The 26075-nt window shown below is 42.6% G+C and overlaps 1 protein-coding gene across 1 annotated transcript in view; it reads right to left on the bottom strand.

Annotated features, from left to right (window-relative positions):
* Window positions 1–3890: 3890 nt before the first annotated feature.
* Window positions 3891–26075, bottom strand: part of LOC306917893 (pre-mRNA-processing factor 19) — a 30620-nt gene continuing 8435 nt past the window's right edge. Inside the window, exons 5-16 of the mRNA XM_079530789.1 lie at window positions 25234–25307; window positions 23723–23788; window positions 21253–21294; window positions 19278–19352; window positions 18695–18770; window positions 17358–17467; window positions 15226–15381; window positions 12271–12340; window positions 10714–10887; window positions 9998–10080; window positions 5579–5684; window positions 3891–5420 (exon numbers count right to left, since the gene is read on the bottom strand). Coding sequence (XP_079386915.1) covers window positions 5323–5420; window positions 5579–5684; window positions 9998–10080; window positions 10714–10887; window positions 12271–12340; window positions 15226–15381; window positions 17358–17467; window positions 18695–18770; window positions 19278–19352; window positions 21253–21294; window positions 23723–23788; window positions 25234–25307 — 1130 coding nt within the window. The 3' untranslated portion in view covers window positions 3891–5322. The remainder of the gene's footprint in view (window positions 5421–5578; window positions 5685–9997; window positions 10081–10713; window positions 10888–12270; window positions 12341–15225; window positions 15382–17357; window positions 17468–18694; window positions 18771–19277; window positions 19353–21252; window positions 21295–23722; window positions 23789–25233; window positions 25308–26075) is intronic.

Genomic DNA, 26075 nt, shown 5'->3' on the forward strand with positions numbered 1-26075 from the left:
CTGTAGTTATCACTACATCACCCTGCAGCCTACTGTAGTTATCACTACATCACCCTGCAGGCTACTGTAGTTATCACTACATCACCCTGCAGCCTACTGTAGTTATCACTACATCACCCTGCAGGCTACTGTAGTTATCACTACATCACCCTGCAGGCTACTGTAGTTATCACTACATCACCCTGCAGCCTACTGTAGTTATCACTACATCACCCTGCAGCCTACTGTAGTTATCACTACATCACCCTGCAGCCTACTGTAGTTATCACTACATCACCCTGCAGCCTACTGTAGTTATCACTACATCACCCTGCAGGCTACTGTAGTTATCACTACATCACCCTGCAGGCTACTGTAGTTATCACTACATCACCCTGCAGCCTACTGTAGTTATCACTACATCACCCTGCAGGCTACTGTAGTTATCACTACATCACCCTGCAGGCTACTGTAGTTATCACTACATCACCCTGCAGGCTACTGTAGTTATCACTACATCACCCTGCAGCCTACTGTAGTTATCACTACATCACCCTGCAGCCTACTGTAGTTATCACTACATCACCCTGCAGCCTACTGTAGTTATCACTACATCACCCTGCAGGCTACTGTAGTTATCACTACATCACCCTGCAGCCTACTGTAGTTATCACTACATCACCCTGCAGGCTACTGTAGTTATCACTACATCACCCTGCAGCCTACTGTAGTTATCACTACATCACCCTGCAGCCTACTGTAGTTATCACTACATCACCCTGCAGGCTACTGTCAGTTATCACTACATCACCCTGCAGGCTACTGTAGTTATCACTACATCACCCTGCAGCCTACTGTAGTTATCACTACATCACCCTGCAGCCTACTGTAGTTATCACTACATCACCCTGCAGCCTACTGTAGTTATCACTACATCACCCTGCAGGGTGATGCAGTTATCACTACATCACCCTGCAGCCTACTGTAGTTATCACTACATCACCCTGCAGGCTACTGTAGTTATCACTACATCACCCTGCAGGCTACTGTAGTTATCACTACATCACCCTGCAGCCTACTGTAGTTATCACTACATCACCCTGCAGCCTACTGTAGTTATCACTACATCACCCTGCAGGCTACTGTAGTTATCACTACATCATCCCTGCAGGCTACTGTAGTTATCACTACATCACCCTGCAGGCTACTGTAGTTATCACTACATCACCCTGCAGGCTACTGTAGTTATCACTACATCACCCTGCAGGCTACTGTAGTTATCACTACATCACCCTGCAGGCTACTGTAGTTATCACTACATCACCCTGCAGCCTACTGTAGTTATCACTACATCACCCTGCAGGCTACTGTAGTTATCACTACATCACCCTGCAGGCTACTGTAGTTATCACTACATCACCCTGCAGCCTACTGTAGTTATCACTACATCACCCTGCAGCCTACTGTAGTTATCACTACATCACCCTGCAGGCTACTGTAGTTATCACTACATCATCCTGCAGGCTACTGTAGTTATCACTACATCACCCTGCAGGCTACTGTAGTTATCACTACATCACCCTGCAGCCTACTGTAGTTATCACTACATCACCCTGCAGGCTACTGTAGTTATCACTACATCACCCTGCAGGCTACTGTAGTTATCACTACATCACCCTGCAGGCTACTGTAGTTATCACTACATCACCCTGCAGGCTACTGTAGTTATCACTACATCACCCTGCAGCCTACTGTAGTTATCACTACATCACCCTGCAGGCTACTGCAGTTATCACTACATCACCCTGCAGGCTACTGTAGTTATCACTACATCACCCTGCAGGCTACTGTAGTTATCACTACATCATCCTGCAGGCTACTGTAGTTATCACTACATCACCCTGCAGGCTACTGTAGTTATCACTACATCACCCTGCAGCCTACTGTAGTTATCACTACATCACCCTGCAGCCTACTGTAGTTATCACTACATCACCCTGCAGGCTACTGTAGTTATCACTACATCATCCTGCAGGCTACTGTAGTTATCACTACATCACCCTGCAGCCTACTGTAGTTATCACTACATCATCCTGCAGGCTACTGTAGTTATCACTACATCACCCTGCAGCCTACTGTAGTTATCACTACATCACCCTGCAGCCTACTGTAGTTATCACTACATCACCCTGCAGCCTACTGTAGTTATCACTACATCACCCTGCAGGCTACTGTAGTTATCACTACATCACCCTGCAGGCTACTGTAGTTATCACTACATCACCCTGCAGGCTACTGTAGTTATCACTACATCACCCTGCAGGCTACTGTAGTTATCACTACATCACCCTGCATAGTTATCACTACATCACCCTGCAGCCTACTGTAGTTATCACTACATCACCCTGCATAGTTATCACTACATCACCCTGCAGGCTACTGTAGTTATCACTACATCATCCTGCAGCCTACTGTAGTTATCACTACATCACCCTGCAGCCTACTGTAGTTATCACTACATCACCCTGCAGGCTACTGTAGTTATCACTACATCACCCTGCATAGTTATCACTACATCACCCTGCAGCCTACTGTAGTTATCACTACATCACCCTGCAGGCTACTGTAGTTATCACTACATCACCCTGCAGCCTACTGTAGTTATCACTACATCACCCTGCATAGTTATCACTACATCACCCTGCAGCCTACTGTAGTTATCACTACATCACCCTGCAGGCTACTGTAGTTATCACTACATCACCCTGCAGGCTACTGTAGTTATCACTACATCACCCTGCAGGCTACTGTAGTTATCACTACATCACCCTGCAGGCTACTGTAGTTATCACTACATCACCCTGCAGCCTACTGTAGTTATCACTACATCACCCTGCAGGCTACTGTAGTTATCACTACATCACCCTGCAGGCTACTGCAGTTATCACTACATCACCCTGCAGCCTACTGCAGTTATCACTACATCACCCTGCAGCCTACTGTAGTTATCACTACATCACCCTGCAGGCTACTGTAGTTATCACTACATCACCCTGCAGCCTACTGTAGTTATCACTACATCACCCTGCAGGCTACTGTAGTTATCACTACATCACCCTGCAGCCTACTGTAGTTATCACTACATCACCCTGCAGCCTACTGTAGTTATCACTACATCACCCTGCAGGCTACTGTAGTTATCACTACATCACCCTGCAGGCTACTGTAGTTATCACTACATCACCCTGCAGGCTACTGTAGTTATCACTACATCACCCTGCAGCCTACTGTAGTTATCACTACATCATCCTGCAGGCTACTGTAGTTATCACTACATCACCCTGCAGGCTACTGTAGTTATCACTACATCACCCTGCAGCCTACTGTAGTTATCACTACATCACCCTGCAGCCTACTGTAGTTATCACTACATCACCCTGCAGCCTACTGTAGTTATCACTACATCACCCTGCAGCCTACTGTAGTTATCACTACATCACCCTGCAGCCTACTGTAGTTATCACTACATCACCCTGCAGGCTACTGTAGTTATCACTACATCACCCTGCAGCCTACTGTAGTTATCACTACATCACCCTGCAGGCTACTGTAGTTATCACTACATCACCCTGCAGCCTACTGTAGTTATCACTACATCACCCTGCAGGCTACTGTAGTTATCACTACATCACCCTGCAGCCTACTGTAGTTATCACTACATCACCCTGCAGCCTACTGTAGTTATCACATCACCCTGCAGCCTACGTTTACACAATGCTGTACCTCCAACTGTACTGTTTACACAATGCTGTAACTCCAACTGTACAGTTTCATCATACTGTTTATTACGTCGTAACGTAACAATATAAACATTACTCTTACAGTGAGCAGGTTGAGGCCGAGAGTCCAACGGCTTTAGAAAAACTGATCGTTTTATTGATTTCAAAAGAACAGGGAAGCAAAGAAAACAAAAAACTCAAAGAACAAAGGAAATTATAAGAGAAATATACAATAAAAAGACAAACCAGTAAATGAAGGTGAAAGGGATGAGAAGGCTGTGGTTTCACATCAGGAGGATGAGAGCGTACAGATAAACAGCTCATATTTATTCACTACAGATAATAATACGTTTTAAACTACAAAATAAATGTCTTGTTTCCATGGAGATTAAGAGTAGTAACATTACAGATCAGGATGAACAGATCTCCACACACAGCAAAGAGAAACCCAGTCATTGTACAGTAACAAACACAGAGGCATCAACACATTGTAATTGTTGCTGTCAGGCAGAAACCAGAGCTTTATTTCGTTATTCCTAAATCAATGAAATTATTTTATTTCGTTATTCCTAAATCAAAGGCCAACATCGTCATGCGAACAGTGTCACTAACCCTACCCCAACTTCACAGTCAAGTAGCACTAGCGATCTACAATACAAGCTCACACGCATATAGATGTGGGTTTTTTTTTCTCTTTTTGTCTTTGTAGAGATTTTATAACTATTGAACCAATAAGAACAACGTAAGAACCAGATGTTGACATTGAGTTGGAGATCTGATGATTCACAAAGAGGATGATTCATCTGGCCACTAAATAATAACTACATTTAACTTTTTATTTTCTTACATTTCCTGAAAAGCAACACATTTGGTGGTTAACCAGGCCTGGTACCCATTTTGGTGTTAGCATTATGTTATGCTTTAGCTATTGAAAAATAGCAGGTCTACAAGCTCATAGCACGCCACCGAGTGGTGCGCTACGAGCTTGTAGGTCTGCGATTTTTGAAAAATCGAAGAAACATAGCTTTTTCAGAAAACTGTCAGGATGTAGAAGACATTTTTAGAACCTGATCTCAGGTGAAAATGGGTTAACCATAATGGGCCTGCTGGTTAACCATAATGGGCCTGCTGGTTAACCAGGCCAGTTTCCACTCGACAGCAAAGAAATTATATTTAGATTAGAATCCCCCCCAGACACATTAGGAATAAGAAACTATACAAGCAAAGCTCTTTTCTTTTCTTCTTTTGAAAAATAATTTGGAATATTTCTAACTGTTTCCAGGATCAAAGAGCGCGTCTCGTCACATTTAAGTTGTTTATTATTTTTAAATTTTCTGTCGTCTACAAGAAAACAACTTCACAAGGACTTGTAGATCTGATATTAAACTCCTACAACTTGTAGGACTTGAGGAGGGCTTGGAGATCATATCTACACGCAAGGTGTTGTAGATTAAACGGTTAAACTCCCACAAGCTGTAGGACTTGTTGATCTAACGTCAGGAGGGCTTGCAGATCTGCTGTAGGCTTCGGTCCGTCCACATGTGTTGTAGATCAGATATCAGATCTACAAGCTGTAGAACTTCAGGCTTCGGTCCATCCCAGCCGAGGCGAGGAACTGAGCGTTCTCTCCGAACGCTACGCCGGTCACCACACCCGAGTGCTCTGTAGGAGACACACAGATTTAAGTATATCTCAGATGTTTTCCCCTCACAAATGTAAATGTAAGATAGGAAACTTGGGGAGAATTACACAATAGTGTAATTTTATTTCAGTGAAAGAAAGACTTCTATAATATGAAAAGTGGAAGTTGTTTTTCTCACCAGAGAAGTTGAGAACTTCAGACCATTGTTTACAGATGTAGACCCTGATGTCTGAGCCTCCGACAGCCAGGTACGTCCCGCTCTGGTCGAACACCAGAGATTTAACCTGAAACATAATTCATATTATTATATAAAACACTGTTTACAGTCTGATATTAGACCCTCCGACAGCCAGGTACGTCCTGCTCTGGTCGAACACCAGAGATTTAACCTGAAACATAATTCATATTATTATATAAAACACTGTTTACAGTCTGATATTAGACCCTCCGACAGCCAGGTACGTCCCGCTCTGGTCGAACACCAGAGATTTAACCTGAAAACACATTAACCCATTTAGACCTGAGGACGATTCTACAAATGTCTTCTAAACAATGACAGTTTTCTGAAAAACCCTCAAGTTTCTATGTTAGTGGTTCTCAAATTATTTCATGTCAAGGACCCGCACATTTTATGAAATTGGCCGCCGACCCCCATCTGAAAATATGTTGTTCCAGGGACCTGGGCACCAGGGTTAGGGTTTGGGTTAACCCTAACCCTAACCCAGGGACCTGGGCACCACATTTTCAGGATTTTTTTCAAAAATAGCAGACCTACAAGCTCGTAGCGCCAATAGCTAAAGTATAACATAATGCTTAAAACACCAAAAGGGGTTCCCGCCCCAGAATGGGTTAAAATGTTACTAGGTTATTATGATACACTGGTACTGTCGACTGTGGCCCAGGAGGTAGAGCAGGTCGTTCAATAATCCATGGGTCGGCGGTTCAAATCCCAGCTCCTCCTGTCTACATGTCGAAGTGTCCTTGGGCAAGACACTGAACCCCAAATTGCTCCCGATGTGCTGGTTGGTACCTTGCATGGCTTCCGCCGCAATCGGTGCATGAATGTGTGTGTGAATGGGTGAATGTAATGCACAATCTATGTAAAGGTGTGTGAATGTGTGTGTGAATGGGTGAATGTAATGCACTATCTATGTAAAGGTGTGTGTGTGTGAATGGGTGAATGTAATGCACTATCTATGTAAAGGTGTGTGAATGTGTGTGTGAATGGGTGAATGTAATGCACTATCTATGTAAAGGTGTGTGTGTGTGTGTGTGTGAATGGGTGAATGTAATGCACAATCTATGTAAAGGTGTGTGAATGTGTGTGTGAATGTGTGAATGTAATGCACTATCTATGTAAAGGTGTGTGAATGTGTGAATGTAATGCACTATCTATGTAAAGGTGTGTGAATGTGTGTGAATGGGTGAATGTAATGCACTATCTATGTAAAGGTGTGTGAATGGGTGAATGTAATGCACTATCTATGTAAAGGTGTGTGAATGTGTGTGAATGGGTGAATGTAATGCACTATCTATGTAAAGGTGTGTGAATGTGTGTGTGAATGGGTGAATGTAATGCACTATCTATGTAAAGGTGTGTGAATGTGTGAATGTAATGCACTATCTATGTAAAGGTGTGTGAATGTAATGCACTATCTATGTAAAGGTGTGTGAATGTGTGAAGGGGTGAATGTAATGCACATCTATGTAAAGCGCCTTGGATGAAGGCGCTATATAAATGCACCATTTACTGTAAGTTCCAGAGCCATAGAGAAAGACAGAGTTATGACATTGAGGGGGCAGAAAACAGCCTGGTGGTTACGTGGTGCAGGTACTCGCATGGCGAGCCCATAGACTCCAATGCATTCCGTAAACTTCTGGTTTGTCCCCATTTGAAGCCTTCAAATGGGGACAAACCAATAGAAGTCTATGTAGGAGAGACTGAAGCCCCATGAAGTGACCAATAGGGACAAACCAATAGAAGTCTATGTAGGAGAGACTGAAGCCCCATGAAGTGACCAATAGGGACAAACCAATAGAAGTCTATGTAGGAGAGACTGAAGCCCCATGAAGTGACCAATAGGGACAAACCAATAGAAGTCTATGTAGGAGAGACTGAAGCCCCATGAAGTGACCAATAGGGACAAACCAATAGAAGTCTATGTAGGAGAGACTGAAGCCCCATGAAGTGAACAATAGGGACAAACCAATAGAAGTCAATTCAAAAATAGCAAAAAATTATTCAGTTTTCAATTCAAATATAGCAAAAATAGCTGATCTACAAGCTCAAACGTGTTGCATTATTTTTCTACGACAGTAATATGCAATGTGGCCCCTAGGGGGGGGGGGGGGGGGGGGGGGGAAATATATCGGCCCATCCCTGCTCTATAGTATGTGTCTTTATGGAGGCTGTCCACTAGAGGGCAGCTCTCCCCTGTCCACTAAGAACAGCTCTCCTCTGTCCACTAAGAACAGCTCTCCTCTGTCCACTAAGAACAGCTCTCCTCTGTCCACTAAGAACAGCTCTCCCCTGTCCACTAAGAACAGCTCTCCTCTGTCCACTAAGAACAGCTCTCCTCTGTCCACTAAGAACAGCTCTCCCCTGTCCACTAAGAACAGCTCTCCTCTGTCCACTAAGAACAGCTCTCCTCTGTCCACTAAGAACAGCTCTCCTCTGTCCACTAAGAACAGCTCTCCTCTGTCCACTAGAGGGCAGCTCTCCTCTGTCCACTAAGAACAGCTCTCCCCTGTCCACTAAGAACAGCTCTCCTCTGTCCACTAAGAACAGCTCTCCTCTGTCCACTAAGAACAGCTCTCCTCTGTCCACTAAGAACAGCTCTCCTCTGTCCACTAAGAACAGCTCTCCTCTGTCCACTAAGAACAGCTCTCCTCTGTCCACTAAGAACAGCTCTACTCTGTCCACTAAGAACAGCTCTCCTCTGTCCACTAAGAACAGCTCTCCTCTGTACACTAAGAACAGCTCTCCTCTGTCCACTAAGAACAGCTCTCCCCTGTCCACTAAGAACAGCTCTCCTCTGTCCACTAAGAACAGCTCTCCTCTGTCCACTAAGAACAGCTCTCCTCTGTCCACTAAGAACAGCTCTACTCTGTCCACTAAGAACAGCTCTCCTCTGTCCACTAAGAACAGCTCTCCTCTGTCCACTAAGAACAGCTCTACTCTGTCCACTAAGAACAGCTCTACTCTGTCCACTAAGAACAGCTCTCCTCTGTCCACTAAGAACAGCTCTCCTCTCTGAGAACAGCTCTCCTCTGTCCACTAAGAACAGCTCTCCTCTGTCCACTAAGAACAGCTCTCCTCTGTCCACTAAGAACAGCTCTCCTCTGTCCACTAAGAACAGCTCTCCTCTGTCCACTAAGAACAGCTCTCCTCTGTCCACTAAGAACAGCTCTCCTCTGTCCACTAAGAACAGCTCTCCTCTGTCCACTGAAGAGCCGTGAGGCTCCAATCAGACGGTCTGGTGCAGAGCCTCCAATCAGACGGTCTGGTGCAGAGCCTCCAATCAGACGGTCTGGTGCAGAGCCTCCAATCAGACGGTCTGGTGCAGAGCCGTGAGCCTCCAATCAGACGGTCTGGTGCAGAGCCGTGAGGCTCCAATCAGACGGTCTGATGCAGAGCCGTGAGGCTCCAATCAGACGGTCTGGTGCAGAGCCTCCAATCAGACGGTCTGGTGCAGAGCCTCCAATCAGACGGTCTGGTGCAGAGCCGTGAGGCTCCAATCAGACGGTCTGGTGCAGAGCCGTGAGGCTCCAATCAGACGGTCTGATGCAGAGCCTCCAATCAGACGGTCTGATGCAGAGCCGTGAGGCTCCAATCAGACGGTCTGGTGCAGAGCCTCCAATCAGACGGTCTGATGCAGAGCCGTGAGGCTCCAATCAGACGGTCTGGTGCAGAGCCGTGAGGCTCCATGAATCAGACGGTCTGGTGCAGAGCCGTGAGGCTCCAATCAGACGGTCTGATTCATGTCTCTGTGGTGAATAAAGACTCGTCCAGTGTGCAGACCTTACTTTCTTTCTATAATGTAATAATAGACACAACAATATTATTGTTTACCTCATAGTTGTTATCCAGAGCAATGGTCTTGGTGGTCTAATAATAGATTTCTAAAACGGTTAGTCCCAATACTTGATTCTGATTGGCTGGTTACCGTCACGTGACCGGTGTAAATTTCACCGATAACCCACACCTTCAATCACTTTATATATCATTCGCACCCGATTCCGCATCTCTGTAGCTGTACTGGGGAAGGGGAGCGCTTGATTACCTTACAAACCCATGCCCGGCTCATATGACTGTGAATGTGTGGCTCCAGGCAGCCCCGTAAAGACATCAAGCGCTATTCTCCCGTCACTACTTGACGAGCAAAACAAGGAAGTGATGTAGGTTAATATTGCTATACGTTTGTAACCGTTTTAGAAAAGCAATAAGCCACTCGAGGCCCCAGCTTCGAGTGGCTCTACCAGGCTGGGGGGTAGAAGACCCTCCGCTGTGCGTCGGGTCTGCCTACGCCCCCCAGCCATTGTAAAATACCCGGTAACCTGAGACCTCTCGTGGCTTATTGCTTAAATATAACATTACCTCGTAGTTGTTATCCAGAGCGATGGTCTTGAAGTTCTTCAGCTTTCTGAGATCCCAAAGCTTCAGAGAGCTGTCCTGAGCCCCTGAACATGAATACATAATACTACTGTTAATACTGAGCCCCTGAACATGAATACATAATACTACTGTTAATACTGAGCCCCTGAACATGAATACATAATACTACTGTTAATACTGAGCCCCTGAACATGAATACATAATACTACTGTTAATACTGAGCCCCTGAACATGAATACATAATACTACTGTTAATACTGAGCCCCTGAACATGAATACATAATACTACTGTTAATACTGAGCCCCTGAACATGAATACATAATACTACTGTTAATACTGAGCCCCTGAACATGGAAAATAGTACATTTCTAAAACAGTTAGTCCCAATACTTGATTCTGATTGGCTGGTTACCGTCACGTGACCGGTGTAAATTTCACCGATAACCCACACCTTCAATCACTTTATATAATTCGCAGCTGATTCTGCATCGCTGTAGCTATACTGGGGAAGGGGAGCACTTGATTGGGTGAATGTAATGAACAGTCTATGTAAAGCGCCTTGGATAATTAAGCAATAAGCCACGAGAGGTCTCAGGTTACCGGTATTTTACAGTGGGTAGTGTGTAGTGTTTAGGGGCTAGTGGGTAGTGTGTAGGGGCTAGTGGGTAGTGTTTAGGGGCTAGTGTGTAGTGGTTACCTGTAGCCAGGTAGTATCCGTTCTCAGAGAAGGCGATAGACGTCACCGGCCCAGAGTGTCCAGGGAAGTTGGCCACGTTGGTTCGTTCCTTCAGATCCCAGATCTTGATCTGAGAGTCGGCCGTTCCCGTTCCGAAGATCAGCCCGTCGGGATGGAACTGAGCGCACGTCAGGGCTGGAGGGGAGGAGCCAGGAGGCGGGGTTATGTTAATGAGAATAATATAAGCACATATGAACAGAAGTTCTGATCCAGCAGCTTGTAGGTCTGAGACACAAGCTGTGGTTAAACTTATAGGCCAATATATTCCTGTCCCCACCTCCCCCAGATATATATATTCCTGGCCCCGCCTCCCCAGATATATATATTCCTGGCCCCGCCTCCCCCAGATATATATATTCCTGGCCCCGCCTCCCCAGATATATATATTCCTGGCCCCGCCTCCCCCAGATATATATATTCCTGGCCCCGCCTCCCCCAGATATATATATTCCTGGCCCCACCTCCCCCAGATATATATATATTCCTGGCCCCGCCTCCCCCAGATATATATATTCCTGGCCCCGCCTCCCCCAGATATATATATTCCTGGCCCCGCCTCCCCCAGATATATATATATTCCTGGCCCCGCCTCCCCCAGATATATATATTCCTGGCCCCGCCTCCCCCAGATATATATATTCCTGGCCCCGCCTCCCCAGATATATATATTCCTGGCCCCGCCTCCCCCAGATATATATATTCCTGGCCCCGCCTCCCCCAGATATATATATTCCTGGCCCCGCCTCCCCCAGATATATATATTCCAGTCCCCGCCTCCCCCAGATATATATATTCCTGGCCCCGCCTCCCCCAGATATATATATTCCTGGCCCCGCCTCCCCCAGATATATATATTCCTGGCCCCGCCTCCCCAAGATATATATATATTCCTGGCCCCGCCTCCCCCAGATATATATATTCCTGGCCCCGCCTCCCCAGATATATATATTCCTGGCCCCGCCTCCCCAGATATATATATTCCTGGCCCCGCCTCCCCAGATATATATATTCCTGGCCCCGCCTCCCCAGATATATATATTCCTGGCCCCGCCTCCCCAGATATATATATATTCCTGGCCCCGCCTCCCCAGATATATATATTCCTGGCCCCGCCTCCCCCAGATATATATATATTCCTGGCCCCGCCTCCCCCAGATATATATATTCCTGGCCCCGCCTCCCCCAGATATATATATATTCCTGGCCCCGCCTCCCCCAGATATATATATTCCTGGCCCCGCCTCCCCCAGATATATATATATTCCTGGCCCCGCCTCCCCCAGATATATATATATTCCTGGCCCCGCCTCCCCCAGATATATATATATTCCTGGCCCCGCCTCCCCCAGATATATATATATTCCTGGCCCCGCCTCCCCCAGATATATATATATTCCTGGCCCCGCCTCCCCCAGATATATAAATCAATAATGTGAGAAGAGCTCACAGCACTCCCAACGCGTCGCGTCCACAACGCGTTGAGAGCTTGTAGATCTGTAGATAATAATAATAACATACCACAGGCTCCACTCTCATCGGTGACTTTGGTCAGAACTTTACCGGTCTGGATGTCAGAGAACGCCCAGTACTGTAACACACACAGTCACAGTCACAGTCACACACACACACACACACACACACACACACACACACACAGTCACACACACACACACAGTGACCACACTGACGCAAACCAATCCTAAAGTCTAAAACAACCTATTCAACACAAACATTACAATGTAGTCATTTAGCAGACGCTCTTAATCCAGAGCGATTTATGTAAGAGTACGTTATTATTATCACCTGTCTTCAGTAAATAAATTATATTAGTCCATATTGTGTTTTCTGTGATTTTGAGGGTCGACAACTTGACAAGGAAGGTAACAGGTTGTCAAATATTGCTGTACGTGAATAACATTTTAAAGTACGTTTTAGCCAAAGGGCTGTATTTGGGCCGTGTAATGCCCAGGTCTGATAGAGTGCTATGTCTACATGATGCCCAGGTCTGATAGAGTGCTATGTCTACATGATGCCCAGGTCTGATAGAGTGCTATGTCTACATGATGCCCAGGTCTGATAGAGTGCTATGTCTACATGATGCCCAGGTCTGATAGAGTGCTATGTCTACATGAAATGCTATGCTAAGGGCACTTTCACACCAGACATGTTCGTTTAAGACGAACCATGGTCCGCTTACCCCTTTGGTTCGATTGGTGTGAACGTGCATCCGAACTGTGGTGCGGATCAAAGAAACGGACAGTAGGTAGTCTCCCGTAGCGTGTAAAGACAGTGTGTATATATACCTGGTCTTCAGAGGAGGACAGAAGGTAGTCTCCCGTAGCGTGTAAAGACAGTGTGTATATATACCTGGTCTTCAGAGGAGGACAGAAGGTAGTCTCCCGTAGCGTGTAAAGACAGTGTGTATATATACCTGGTCTTCAGAGGAGGACAGAAGGTAGTCTCCCGTAGCGTGTAAAGACAGTGTGTATATATACCTGGTCTTCAGAGGAGGACAGAAGGTAGTCTCCCGTGGCGTGTAAAGACAGTGTGTATATATACCTGGTCTTCAGAGGAGGACAGAAGGTAGTCTCCCGTGGCGTGTAAAGACAGTGTGTATATATACCTGGTCTTCAGAGGAGGACAGAAGGTAGTCTCCCGTAGCGTGTAAAGACAGTGTGTATATATACCTGGTCTTCAGAGGAGGACAGAAGGTAGTCTCCCGTGGCGTGTAAAGACAGTGTGTATATATACCTGGTCTTCAGAGGAGGACAGAAGGTAGTCTCCCGTAGCGTGTAAAGACAGTGTGTATATATACCTGGTCTTCAGAGGAGGACAGAAGGTAGTCTCCCGTGGCGTGTAAAGACAGTGTGTATATATACCTGGTCTTCAGAGGAGGACAGAAGGTAGTCTCCCGTAGCGTGTAAAGACAGTGTGTATATATACCTGGTCTTCAGAGGAGGACAGAAGGTAGTCTCCCGTGTCATGTAAAGACAGTGTGTATATATACCTGGTCTTCAGAGGAGGACAGAAGGTAGTCTCCCGTGGCGTGTAAAGACAGTGTGTATATATACCTGGTCTTCAGAGGAGGACAGAAGGTAGTCTCCTCTAGCGTGTAAAGACAGTGTGTATATATACCTGGTCTTCAGAGGAGGACAGAAGGTAGTCTCCCGTGGCGTGTAAAGACAGTGTGTATATATACACCTGGTCTTCAGACAGAAGGTAGTCTCCTGTAGCGTGTAAAGACAGTGTGTATATATACCTGGTCTTCAGAAGAGGACAGAAGGTAGTCTCCCGTAGCGTGTAAAGACAGTGTGTATATATACCTGGTCTTCAGAGGAGGACAGAAGGTAGTCTCCCGTGGCGTGTAAAGACAGTGTGTATATATACCTGGTCTTCAGAGGAGGACAGAAGGTAGTCTCCCGTGGCGTGTAAAGACAGTGTGTATATATACCTGGTCTTCAGAGGAGGACAGAAGGTAGTCTCCCGTAGCGTGTAAAGACAGTGTGTATATATACCTGGTCTTCAGAGGAGGACAGAAGGTAGTCTCCCGTAGCGTGTAAAGACAGTGTGTATATATACCTGGTCTTCAGAGGAGGACAGAAGGTAGTCTCCCGTGGCGTGTAAAGACAGTGTGTATATATACCTGGTCTTCAGAGGAGGACAGAAGGTAGTCTCCCGTGGCGTGTAAAGACAGTGTGTATATATACCTGGTCTTCAGAGGAGGACAGAAGGTAGTCTCCCGTAGCGTGTAAAGACAGTGTGTATATATACCTGGTCTTCAGAGGAGGACAGAAGGTAGTCTCCCGTGGCGTGTAAAGACAGTGTGTATATATACCTGGTCTTCAGAGGAGGACAGAAGGTAGACTCCCGTAGCGTGTAAAGACAGTGTGTATATATACCTGGTCTTCAGAGGAGGACAGAAGGTAGTCTCCCGTGGCGTGTAAAGACAGTGTGTATATATACCTGGTCTTCAGAGGAGGACAGAAGGTAGTCTCCCGTAGCGTGTAAAGACAGTGTGTATATATACCTGGTCTTCAGAGGAGGACAGAAGGTAGTCTCCCGTAGCGTGTAAAGACAGTGTGTATATATACCTGGTCTTCAGAGGAGGACAGAAGGTAGTCTCCCGTGTCATGTAAAGACAGTGTGTATATATACCTGGTCTTCAGAGGAGGACAGAAGGTAGTCTCCCGTGGCGTGTAAAGACAGTGTGTATATATACCTGGTCTTCAGAGGAGGACAGAAGGTAGTCTCCCGTAGCGTGTAAAGACAGTGTGTGTATATATACCTGGTCTTCAGAGGAGGACAGAAGGTAGTCTCCCGTAGCGTGTAAAGACAGTGTGTATATATACCTGGTCTTCAGAGGAGGACAGAAGGTAGTCTCCCGTGGCGTGTAAAGACAGTGTGTATATATACACCTGGTCTTCAGACAGAAGGTAGTCTCCTGTAGCGTGTAAAGACAGTGTGTATATATACCTGGTCTTCAGAAGAGGACAGAAGGTAGTCTCCCGTGGCGTGTAAAGACAGTCCAGTGACTCCAGCCTCGTGGGCTCTGATGACCTGGACACACTTCTCTCCTGCAACATTCCACACCCTGATGGTGGAGTCAGGAGAGGCCGAGAACACCACGGACTGGAATACACAAAATACACAGATGATTACTACTGTACAAATACACAGATGATTACTACTGTACAAATACACAGATGATTACTACTGTACAAATACACAGAGGATTACTACTGTACAAATACACAGAGGATTACTACTGTACAAATACACAGATGATTACTACTGTACAAATACACAGAGGATTACTACTGTACAAATACACAGAGGATTACCACTGTACAAATACACAGATGATTACTACTGTACAAATAAAATACACAGAGGATTACTACTGTACAAATACACAGATGATTACTACTGTACAAATACACAGATGATTACTACTGTACAAATACACAGAGGATTACTACTGTACAAATACACAGATGATTACTACTGTACAAATACACAGAGGATTACTACTGTACAAATACACAGAGGATTACTACTGTACAAATACACAGATGATTACTACTGTACAAATACACAGATGATTACTACTGTACAAATACACAGAGGATTACTACTGTACAAATACACAGATGATTACTACTGTACAAATACACAGAGGATTACTACTGTACAAATACACAGATGATTACTACTGTACAAATGCACAGAGGATTACTACTGTACAAATACACAGAGGATTACTACTGTACAAATACACAGAGGATTACTACTGTACAAATACACAGAGGATTACTACTGTACAAATACACAGATGATTACTACTGTACAAATACACAGATGATTACCACTGTACAAATACACAGATGATTACCACTGTACAAATACACAGAGGATTACTACTGTACAAATACACAGATGATTACTACTGTACAAATACACAGAGGATTACTACTGTACAAATACACAGATGATTACTACTGTACAAATACACAGAGGATTACTACTGTACAAATACACAGATGATTACCACTGTACAAATACACAGATGATTACTACTGTACAAATACACAGAGGATTACTACTGTACAAATACACAGAGGATTACTACTGTACAAATACACAGATGATTACCACTGTACAAATACACAGAGGATTACTACTGTACAAATACACAGAGGATTACTACTGTACAAATACACAGATGATTACCACTGTACAAATACACAGATGATTACCACTGTACAAATACACAGAGGATTACTACTGTACAAATACACAGATGATTACTACTGTACAAATACACAGAGGATTACTACTGTACAAATACACAGAGGATTACCACTGTACAAATACACAGATGATTACTACTGTACAAATACACAGAGGATTACTACTGTACAAATACACAGATGATTACTACTGTACAAATACACAGAGGATTACTACTGTACAAATACACAGAGGATTACTACTGTACAAATACACAGATGATTACTACTGTACAAATACACAGAGGATTACTACTGTACAAATACACAGAGGATTACTACTGTACAAATACACAGAGGATTACTACTGTACAAATACACAGAGGATTACTACTGTACAAATACACAGATGATTACTACTGTACAAATACACAGAGGATTACTACTGTACAAATACACAGATGATTACTACTGTACAAATACACAGAGGATTACTACTGTACAAATACACAGAGGTTAGTGGTGGGTTCCATATATCAACATATAATCCAGCGTACATTTGGTCGGCGCTGTGATAAATAAATGTGTAATGTAGATGATTATGATTAAATGTTTTGATGAATTGAACAAGGTGGACCCTCTTGTAAACAAGTGTAATGCTTAATTGGGTCGTCCACTCACAGTTAACAGTCTTTGTATTGAGTTTGTGCTTGAAATGTACTGTAATTCTGCAAACTGTTAATAAATATTTCAATCAATCAATGACCGAGGTGACCTTCTAGAATAAAGTAATATAACCTGTGATGGATGGTAGATCACAGGCGTGACCTTCTAGACAGTAACAGTAATAGAGTAATAGTAATAGAGTATATATACCTGTGATGGATGGTAGATGACCGAGGTGACCTTCTTAGTGTGACCTTTCAGAGTGGCAACAATCTGCTCCTCCCTCTTATCAAACACCACCACGTTCTTATCAGCGCCACCTGCAGGAACACAACGGAACTGTTTTAATAAAACCAACGAAACTGTTTTCATTCATGAAGACAGTTTACAATGTAGTCATTTATCAGACGCTCTTAATGCAGAGACTTACAGTAAGCAAGAACAACACATAATACATCAAACGCATAGAAACAGTCCTATGTAAGCTTTAACCCGATGGGCGGGAACCCCTTTTGGTGTTTTAAGCATTATGTTATACTTTAGCTATTGAAAAATAGCAGACCTACAAGCTCGTAGCACGAGCAAGCTTGTAGGTCTGCTATTTTTGAAAAGTCGCGAAAATGTTTGCTGCAACATATTGGAACAACATATTTTCAGATGGGGGTCGGCAGTAGCCTGGATCCAGCCCATAATCAGGCTAGGTCAGCAGCCAAATACAGATCATTCTGGAGGTCCTTGACATGAAAAGAGGTACATAGAAACATGAGGGTTTTCAGAAAACTTTTAGGATTTAGAAGACATTTTTTTAAGAATAGTCCTCAGGTCTAAATGGGTTAAGCTTTAAGAACCTAGTCTGTTTTTCACTTGCTTTGTGTTGATATTGTTATATATATATAATATATATAATATGTGAATTAAATTCTTATTATAAACTTGTGGTGTCAGTAAAAAGGAACATCACAGCACGGTGACTGCAGGGCAGACTGCAGGGCAGACTGCAGCACGGTGACTGCAGGGCAGACTGCAGGGCAGACTGCAGCACGGTGACTGCAGCACGGTGACTGCAGCACGGTGACTGCAGCACGGTGACTGCAGCACGGTGACTGCAGCACGGTGACTGCAGCATGGTGACTGCAGCACGGTGACTGCAGCACGGTGACTGCAGCACGGTGACTGCAGCACGGTGACTGCAGGGCAGACTGCAGCACGGTGACTGCAGGGCAGACTGCAGCACGGTGACTGCAGGGCAGACTGCAGCACGGTGACTGCAGCACGGTGACTGCAGCACGGTGACTGCAGCACGGTGACTGCAGCACGGTGACTGCAGCACGGTGACTGCAGCACGGTGACTGCAGCACGGTGACTGCAGCACGGTGACTGCAGCACGGTGACTGCAGCACGGTGACTGCAGCACGGTGACTGCAGCATGGTGACCAAAGCGGAGGGACCAATCAGAAGGCTGACAAATGGTGCATTTTCAAATGGAACGGAAGCTCTGATCATTAGAGAAACGGAAGCTCTGATCATTAGTCAAATATAAATGTTACCTGTCAGAACTTTGTTGGTGTCGGATGGACAGAGATCTAGAGACAGGATTCCAGGAACGCTGGCACTGTGCAGACCCTGAGGACATAGAAACATATCAATTCATTCAATTAGATTAATTAATTAAAGGATTGCAGGTACGCTGACGCTGTGGAGACATGATTATAGGAGAAACACTTCTATTTCATCATTTATTTGATCGTAAAAGTAATTGAAACAATCTATAAGATTGTATTAGCCTCAACCACATGAAAACACTGTTTCTACACACAGAAATATACCACATGAAAACACTGTTTCTACACAGAAATATACCACATGAAAACACTGTTTCTACACACAGAAATATACAAAATGAAAACACTGTTTCTACAAACAGAAATATACAACATGAAAACACTGTTTCTACAAACAGAAATATACAACATGAAAACACTGTTTCTACACACAGAAATATACAACATGAAAACACTGTTTCTACACACAGAAATATACAACATGAAAACACTGTTTCTACACACAGAAATATACACCGAGCATGAGAACAGATTTGATTTAAATAATAATAATAATATTAACACTTACAGCATGAGAAGCAACTTGTCGGTATTTGCTCAGATCCTCAGAGCGCACCAGGTCCTCTGGGACAGTCTTTCCTCTCTGTAACAACACACACACACTTTGTTAGAATGTTAGAATGACAATAACACAATACACACACCGGAAATAACGTATCCCCCATTCTACGCTCCATCCAGTTACCGCCCACACAAAACTCTGATGTCCTCTTCTCCCTACTCTAAAACACCCTGGACAACTCCCCACACGTCCAAGACTCTTCTCCCCCCTCTAAAACACCCTGGACAACGCTCCACGCGTCCCAGACTCTTCTCCCTTCTCTAAAACACCCTGGACAACGCTCCACACGTCCCAGACTCTTCTCCCTTCTCTAAAACACCCTGGACAGCGCTCCACACGTCCCAGACTCTTCTCCCTTCTCTAAAACACCCTGGACAACGCTCCACACGTCCCAGACTCTTCTCCCTTCTCTAAAACACCCTGGACAACGCTCCACACGTCCCAGACTCTTCTCCCTTCTCTAAAACACCCTGGACAACGCTCCACACGTCCCAGACTATTCTCAGACTATTTTCAGACTAACCTCACATCCCGTCACACAATTTGTTCCCTTGTTTTTGCTACTTGGATCAGTTGTTTTCTTGTCCTTAATGCTAGGGTTCATTGTAGTTTACTATGCGGTACTACACTGTTACTCTGCACTCAAACATCATCATCATCTCAGATGGTATAAAGTTACTCTGAACTCTAACATCATCATCTCAGATGGTATAAAGTTACTCTGAACTCTAACATCATCTCAGATGGTATAAAGTTACTCTGAACTCTAACATCATCTCAGATGGTATAAAGTTACTCTGCACTCTAACATCATCTCAGATGGTATAGAGTTACTCTGAACTCTAACATCATCATCTCAGATGGTATAAAGTTACTCTGAACTCTAACATCATCATCATCTCAGATGGTATAAAGTTACTCTGAACTCTAACATCATCTCAGATGGTATAAAGTTACTCTGCACTCTAACATCATCTCAGATGGTATAGAGTTACTCTGAACTCTAACATCATCATCTCAGATGGTATAAAGTTACTCTGAACTCTAACATCATCACCTCAGATGGTATAAAGTTACTCTGAACTCTAACATCATCTCAGATGGTATAAAGTTACTCTGAACTCTAACATCATCTCAGATGGTATAAAGTTACTCTGCACTCTAACATCATCTCAGATGGTATAAAGTTACTCTGAACTCTAACATCATCTCAGATGGTATAAAGTTACTCTGAACTCTAACATCATCATCTCAGATGGTATAAAGTTACTCTGAACTCTAACATCATCATCTCAGATGGTATAAAGTTACTCTGAACTCTAACATCATCTCAGATGGTATAAAGTTACTCTGAACTCTAACATCATCTCAGATGGTATAAAGTTACTCTGAACTCTAACATCATCTCAGATGGTATAAAGTTACTCTGAACTCTAACATCATCTCAGATGGTATAAAGTTACTCTGAACTCTAACATCATCATCTTAGATGGTATAAAGTTACTCTGAACTCTAACATCATCATCTCAGATGGTATAAAGTTACTCTGAACTCTAACATCATCATCTCAGATGGTATAAAGTTACTCTGAACTCTAACATCATCTCAGATGGTATAAAGTTACTCTGAACTCTAACAACATCATCTCAGATGGTATAAAGTTACTCTGAACTCTAACATCATCTCGGATGGTATAAAGTTACTCTGAACTCTAACAACATCATCTCAGATGGTATAAAGTTACTCTGAACTCTAACATCATCTCAGATGGTATAAAGTTACTCTGAACTCTAACATCATCATCTCAGATGGTATAAAGTTACTCTGAACTCTAACATCATCATCTCAGATGGTATAAAGTGTATAAAGTGTTAATCCTGTAATAATTTAACTTTAACTTAACGTGTAATAAATAAATTACCTTCTTTCTCTCTGTGGTGAGAACCGTGGCTTTGTCTTGGAGCTGAAATGGAAGAAACACTCATTAAACTAGTTAAGAACAACATGGTAACAAGTTAAACACTCATTAAACTAGTTAAGAACAACATGGTAACAAGTTAAACACTCATTAAACTAGTTAAGAACAACATGGTAACAAGTTAAACACTCATTAAACTAGTTAAGAACAACATGGTAACAAGTTAAACACTCATTAAACTAGTTAAGAACAACATGGTAACAAGTTAAACACTCATTAAACTAGTTAAGAACAACATGGTAACAAGTTAAACACTCATTAAACTAGTTAAGAACAACATGGTAACAAGTTAAACACTCATTAAACAAGTTAAGAACAACATGGTAACAAGTTAAACACTCATTAAACTAGTTAAGAACAACATGGTAACAAGTTAAACACTCATTAAACTAGTTAAGAACAACATGGTAACAAGTTAAACACTCATTAAACTAGTTAAGAACAACATGGTAACAAGTTAAACACTCATTAAACTAGTTAAGAACAACATGGTAACAAGTTAAACACTCATTAAACTAGTTAAGAACAACATGGTAACAAGTTAAACACTCATTAAACTAGTTAAGAACAACATGGTAACAAGTTAAACACTCATTAAACTAGTTAAGAACAACATGGTAACAAGTTAAACACTCATTAAACTAGTTAAGAACAACATGGTAACAAGTTAAACACTCATTAAACTAGTTAAGAACAACATGGTAACAAGTTAAACACTCATTAAACTAGTTAAGAACAACATGGTAACAAGTTAAACACTCATTAAACTAGTTAAGAACAACATGGTAACAAGTTAAACACTCATTAAACTAGTTAAGAACAACATGGTAACAAGTTAAACACTCATTAAACTAGTTAAGAACAACATGGTAACAAGTTAAACACTCATTAAACTAGTTAAGAACAACATGGTAACAAGTTAAACACTCATTAAACTAGTTAAGAACAACATGGTAACAAGTTAAACACTCATTAAACTAGTTAAGAACAACATGGTAACAAGTTAAACACTCAAACTAGTTAAGAACAACATGGTAACAAGTTAAACACTCATTAAACTAGTTAAGAACAACATGGTAACAAGTTAAACACTCATTAAACTAGTTAAGAACAACATGGTAACAAGTTAAACACTCATTAAACTAGTTAAGAACAACATGGTAACAAGTTAAACACTCATTAAACTAGTTAAGAACAACATGGTAACAAGTTAAACACTCATTAAACTAGTTAAGAACAACATGGTAACAAGTTAAACACTCATTAAACTAGTTAAGAACAACATGGTAACAAGTTAAACACTCATTAAACTAGTTAAGAACAACATGGTAACAAGTTAAACACTCATTAAACTAGTTAAGAACAACATGGTAACAAGTTAAACACTCATTAAACTAGTTAAGAACAACATGGTAACAAGTTAAACACTCATTAAACTAGTTAAGAACAACATGGTAACAAGTTAAACACTCATTAAACTAGTTAAGAACAACATGGTAACAAGTTAAACACTCATTAAACTAGTTAAGAACAACATGGTAACAAGTTAAACACTCATTAAACTAGTTAAGAACAACATGGTAACAAGTTAAACACTCATTAAACTAGTTAAGAACAACATGGTAACAAGTTAAACACTCATTAAACTAGTTAAGAACAACATGGTAACAAGTTAAACACTCATTAAACTAGTTAAGTACAACATGGTAACAAGTTAAACACTCATTAAACTAGTTAAGTACAACATGGTAACAAGTTAAACACTCATTAAACTAGTTAAGAACAACATGGTAACAAGTTAAACACTCATTAAACTAGTTAAGAACAACATGGTAACAAGTTAAACACTCATTAAACTAGTTAAGAACAACATGGTAACAAGTTAAACACTCATTAAACTAGTTAAGTACAACATGGTAACAAGTTAAACACTCATTAAACTAGTTAAGAACAACATGGTAACAAGTTAAACACTCATTAAACTAGTTAAGTACAACATGGTAACAAGTTAAACACTCATTAAACTAGTTAAGTACAACATGGTAACAAGTTAAACACTCATTAAACTAGTTAAGAACAACATGGTAACAAGTTAAACACTCATTAAACTAGTTAAGTACAACATGGTAACAAGTTAAACACTCATTAAACTAGTTAAGTACAACATGGTAACAAGTTAAACACTCATTAAACTAGTTAAGAACAACATGGTAACAAGTTAAACACTCATTAAACTAGTTAAGAACATGGTAACAAGTTAAACACTCATTAAACTAGTTAAGAACAACATGGTAACAAGTTAAACACTCATTAAACTAGTTAAGAACAACATGGTAACAAGTTAAACACTCATGACATGATCATTAGAACAAGAAGTTAAAAACTGTTACATGATCATAATAAATAAACATACCTTCTGAACAATCTCCGGGGTCATTCCAACCTGCTCACTGACCTCCATGGGTTCTCCTCCGGCCCCCTGGTGGAGAGGAGAAGACAGGTACAATATAAATGCTTCTGTCATACATTCTGGAGCAACGGAAGCTCTGATCACGAGTAAAATATAAATGCTTCCGCCATACAGTCTGGAGCGACGGAAGCTCTGATCATGAGTAAAATATAAATGCTTCCGTCATACAGTCTGGAGCAACGGAAGCTCTGATCACGAGTAAAATATAAATGCTTCCGTCGTACAGTCTGGAGCAACGGAAGCTTTGATCATGAGTAAAATATAAATGCTTCCGTCGTACATTCTGGAGCAACGGAAGCTCTGATCATGAGTAAAATATAAATGCTTCCGTCGTACATTCTGGAGCAACGGAAGCTCTGATCACGAGTAAAATATAAATGCTTCCGTCATATAGTCTGGAGCAACGGAAGCTCTGATCATGAGTAAAATATAAATGCTTCCGTCGTACAGTCTGGAGCAACGGAAGCTCTGATCACGAGTAAAATATAAATGCTTCCGTCGTACAGTCTGGAGCAACGGAAGCTCTGATTATGAGTAAAATATAAATGCTTCCGTCGTACAGTCTGGAGCAACGGAAGCTCTGATCACGAGTAAAATATAAATGCTTCTGTCGTACAGTCTGGAGCAACGGAAGCTCTGATCACGAGTAAAATATAAATGCTTCTGTCGTACAGTCTGGAGCAACGGAAGCTCTGATCACGAGTAAAATATAAAGCCTCCCGACATCCTCACTTCCGTTTTGTCTTTAGAGTCGCGCAACTTTAATTTTCGTGAACGTAAATTGCAGCTTCCTTCCTGGGATTTGGGGAGCTGTAGTAACTAATTGATTGACAGGAGCTGTAGTAACGAATTGATTGACAGGAGCTGTAGTAACGAATTGATTGACAGGAGCAGTAGTAACTAATTGATTGACAGGAGCTGTAGTAACGAATTGATTGACAGGAGCTGTAGTAACTAATTGATTGACAGGAGCTGTAGTAACTAATTGATTGACAGGAGCTGTAGTAACTAATTGATTGACAGGAGCAGTAGTAACTAATTGATTGACAGGAGCTGTAGTAACTAATTGATTGACAGGAGCTGTAGTAACTAATTGATTGACAGGAGCTGTAGTAACGAATTGATTGACAGGAGCAGTAGTAACTAATTGATTGACAGGAGCTGTAGTAACTAATTGATTGACAGGAGCAGTAGTAACTAATTGATTGACAGGAGCTGTAGTAACTAATTGATTGACAGGAGCTGTAGTAACTAATTGATTGACAGGAGCTGTAGTAACTAATTGATTGACAGGAGCTGTAGTAACTCATTGATTGACAGGAGCTGTAGTAACTAATTGATTGACAGGAGCTGTAGTAACTAATTGATTGACAGAATAACGGCCTTTTCAGACGCAAGGTCTAACGGAACGGGCTGGGAGGCGGGCTTTATGTGTGATTGACAGGTGAACTCACCACTGCAGCGGGCTGGGAGGCGGGAACAGCCTGCGGTGCAACCAATCCTGCTTGAGGCTTCAGAGTAGCAAGAGCTGTAGAAATAGAACACATAGAACACCTTTATATAGAGCTGTAGAAATACAACTTACAATGTAGCCATTTATCAGACGCTCTTAATCCAGATAACTTACAGTAAGCATCACACATGGTGATACATCACATACATAGAGATAGAACAACACATGGTGATACATCACATACATAGAGATAGAACAACACATGGTGATACATCACATACATAGAGATAGAACACCACATGGTGATACATCACATACATAGAGATAGAACAACACATGGTGATACATCACATACATAGAGATAGAACAACACATGGTGATACATCACATACATAGAAATAGTCTTCAAGAATCACATAATTTATTTAACTGCCAGGGGCAGGTGGGCAACCCTTAGTGTTTTATTTAGCTGCCAGGGCCAGGTGGGCGACCCTTAGTGTTTTATTTAGCTGCCAGGGGCAGGTGGGCAACCCTTAGTGTTTTATTTAGCTGCCAGGGCCAGGTGGGCAACCCTTAGTGTTTTATTTAGCTGCCAGGGGCAGGTGGGCAACCCTTAGTGTTTTATTTAGCTGCCAGGGGCAGGTGGGCAACCCTTAGTGTTTTATTTAGCTGCCAGGGCCAGGTGGGCGACCATTAGTGTTTTATTTAACTGCCAGGGGCAGGTGGGCAACCCTTAGTGTTTTATTTAGCTGCCAGGGCCAGGTGGGCAACCCTTAGTGTTTTATTTAGCTGCCAGGGGCAGGTGGGCAACCCTTAGTGTTTTATTTAGCTGCCAGGGGCAGG

Source organism: Electrona antarctica (genome assembly GCF_951216825.1).
Source record: "Electrona antarctica genome assembly, contig: scaffold_73, whole genome shotgun sequence".
NCBI lineage: Eukaryota > Metazoa > Chordata > Actinopteri > Myctophiformes > Myctophidae > Electrona > Electrona antarctica.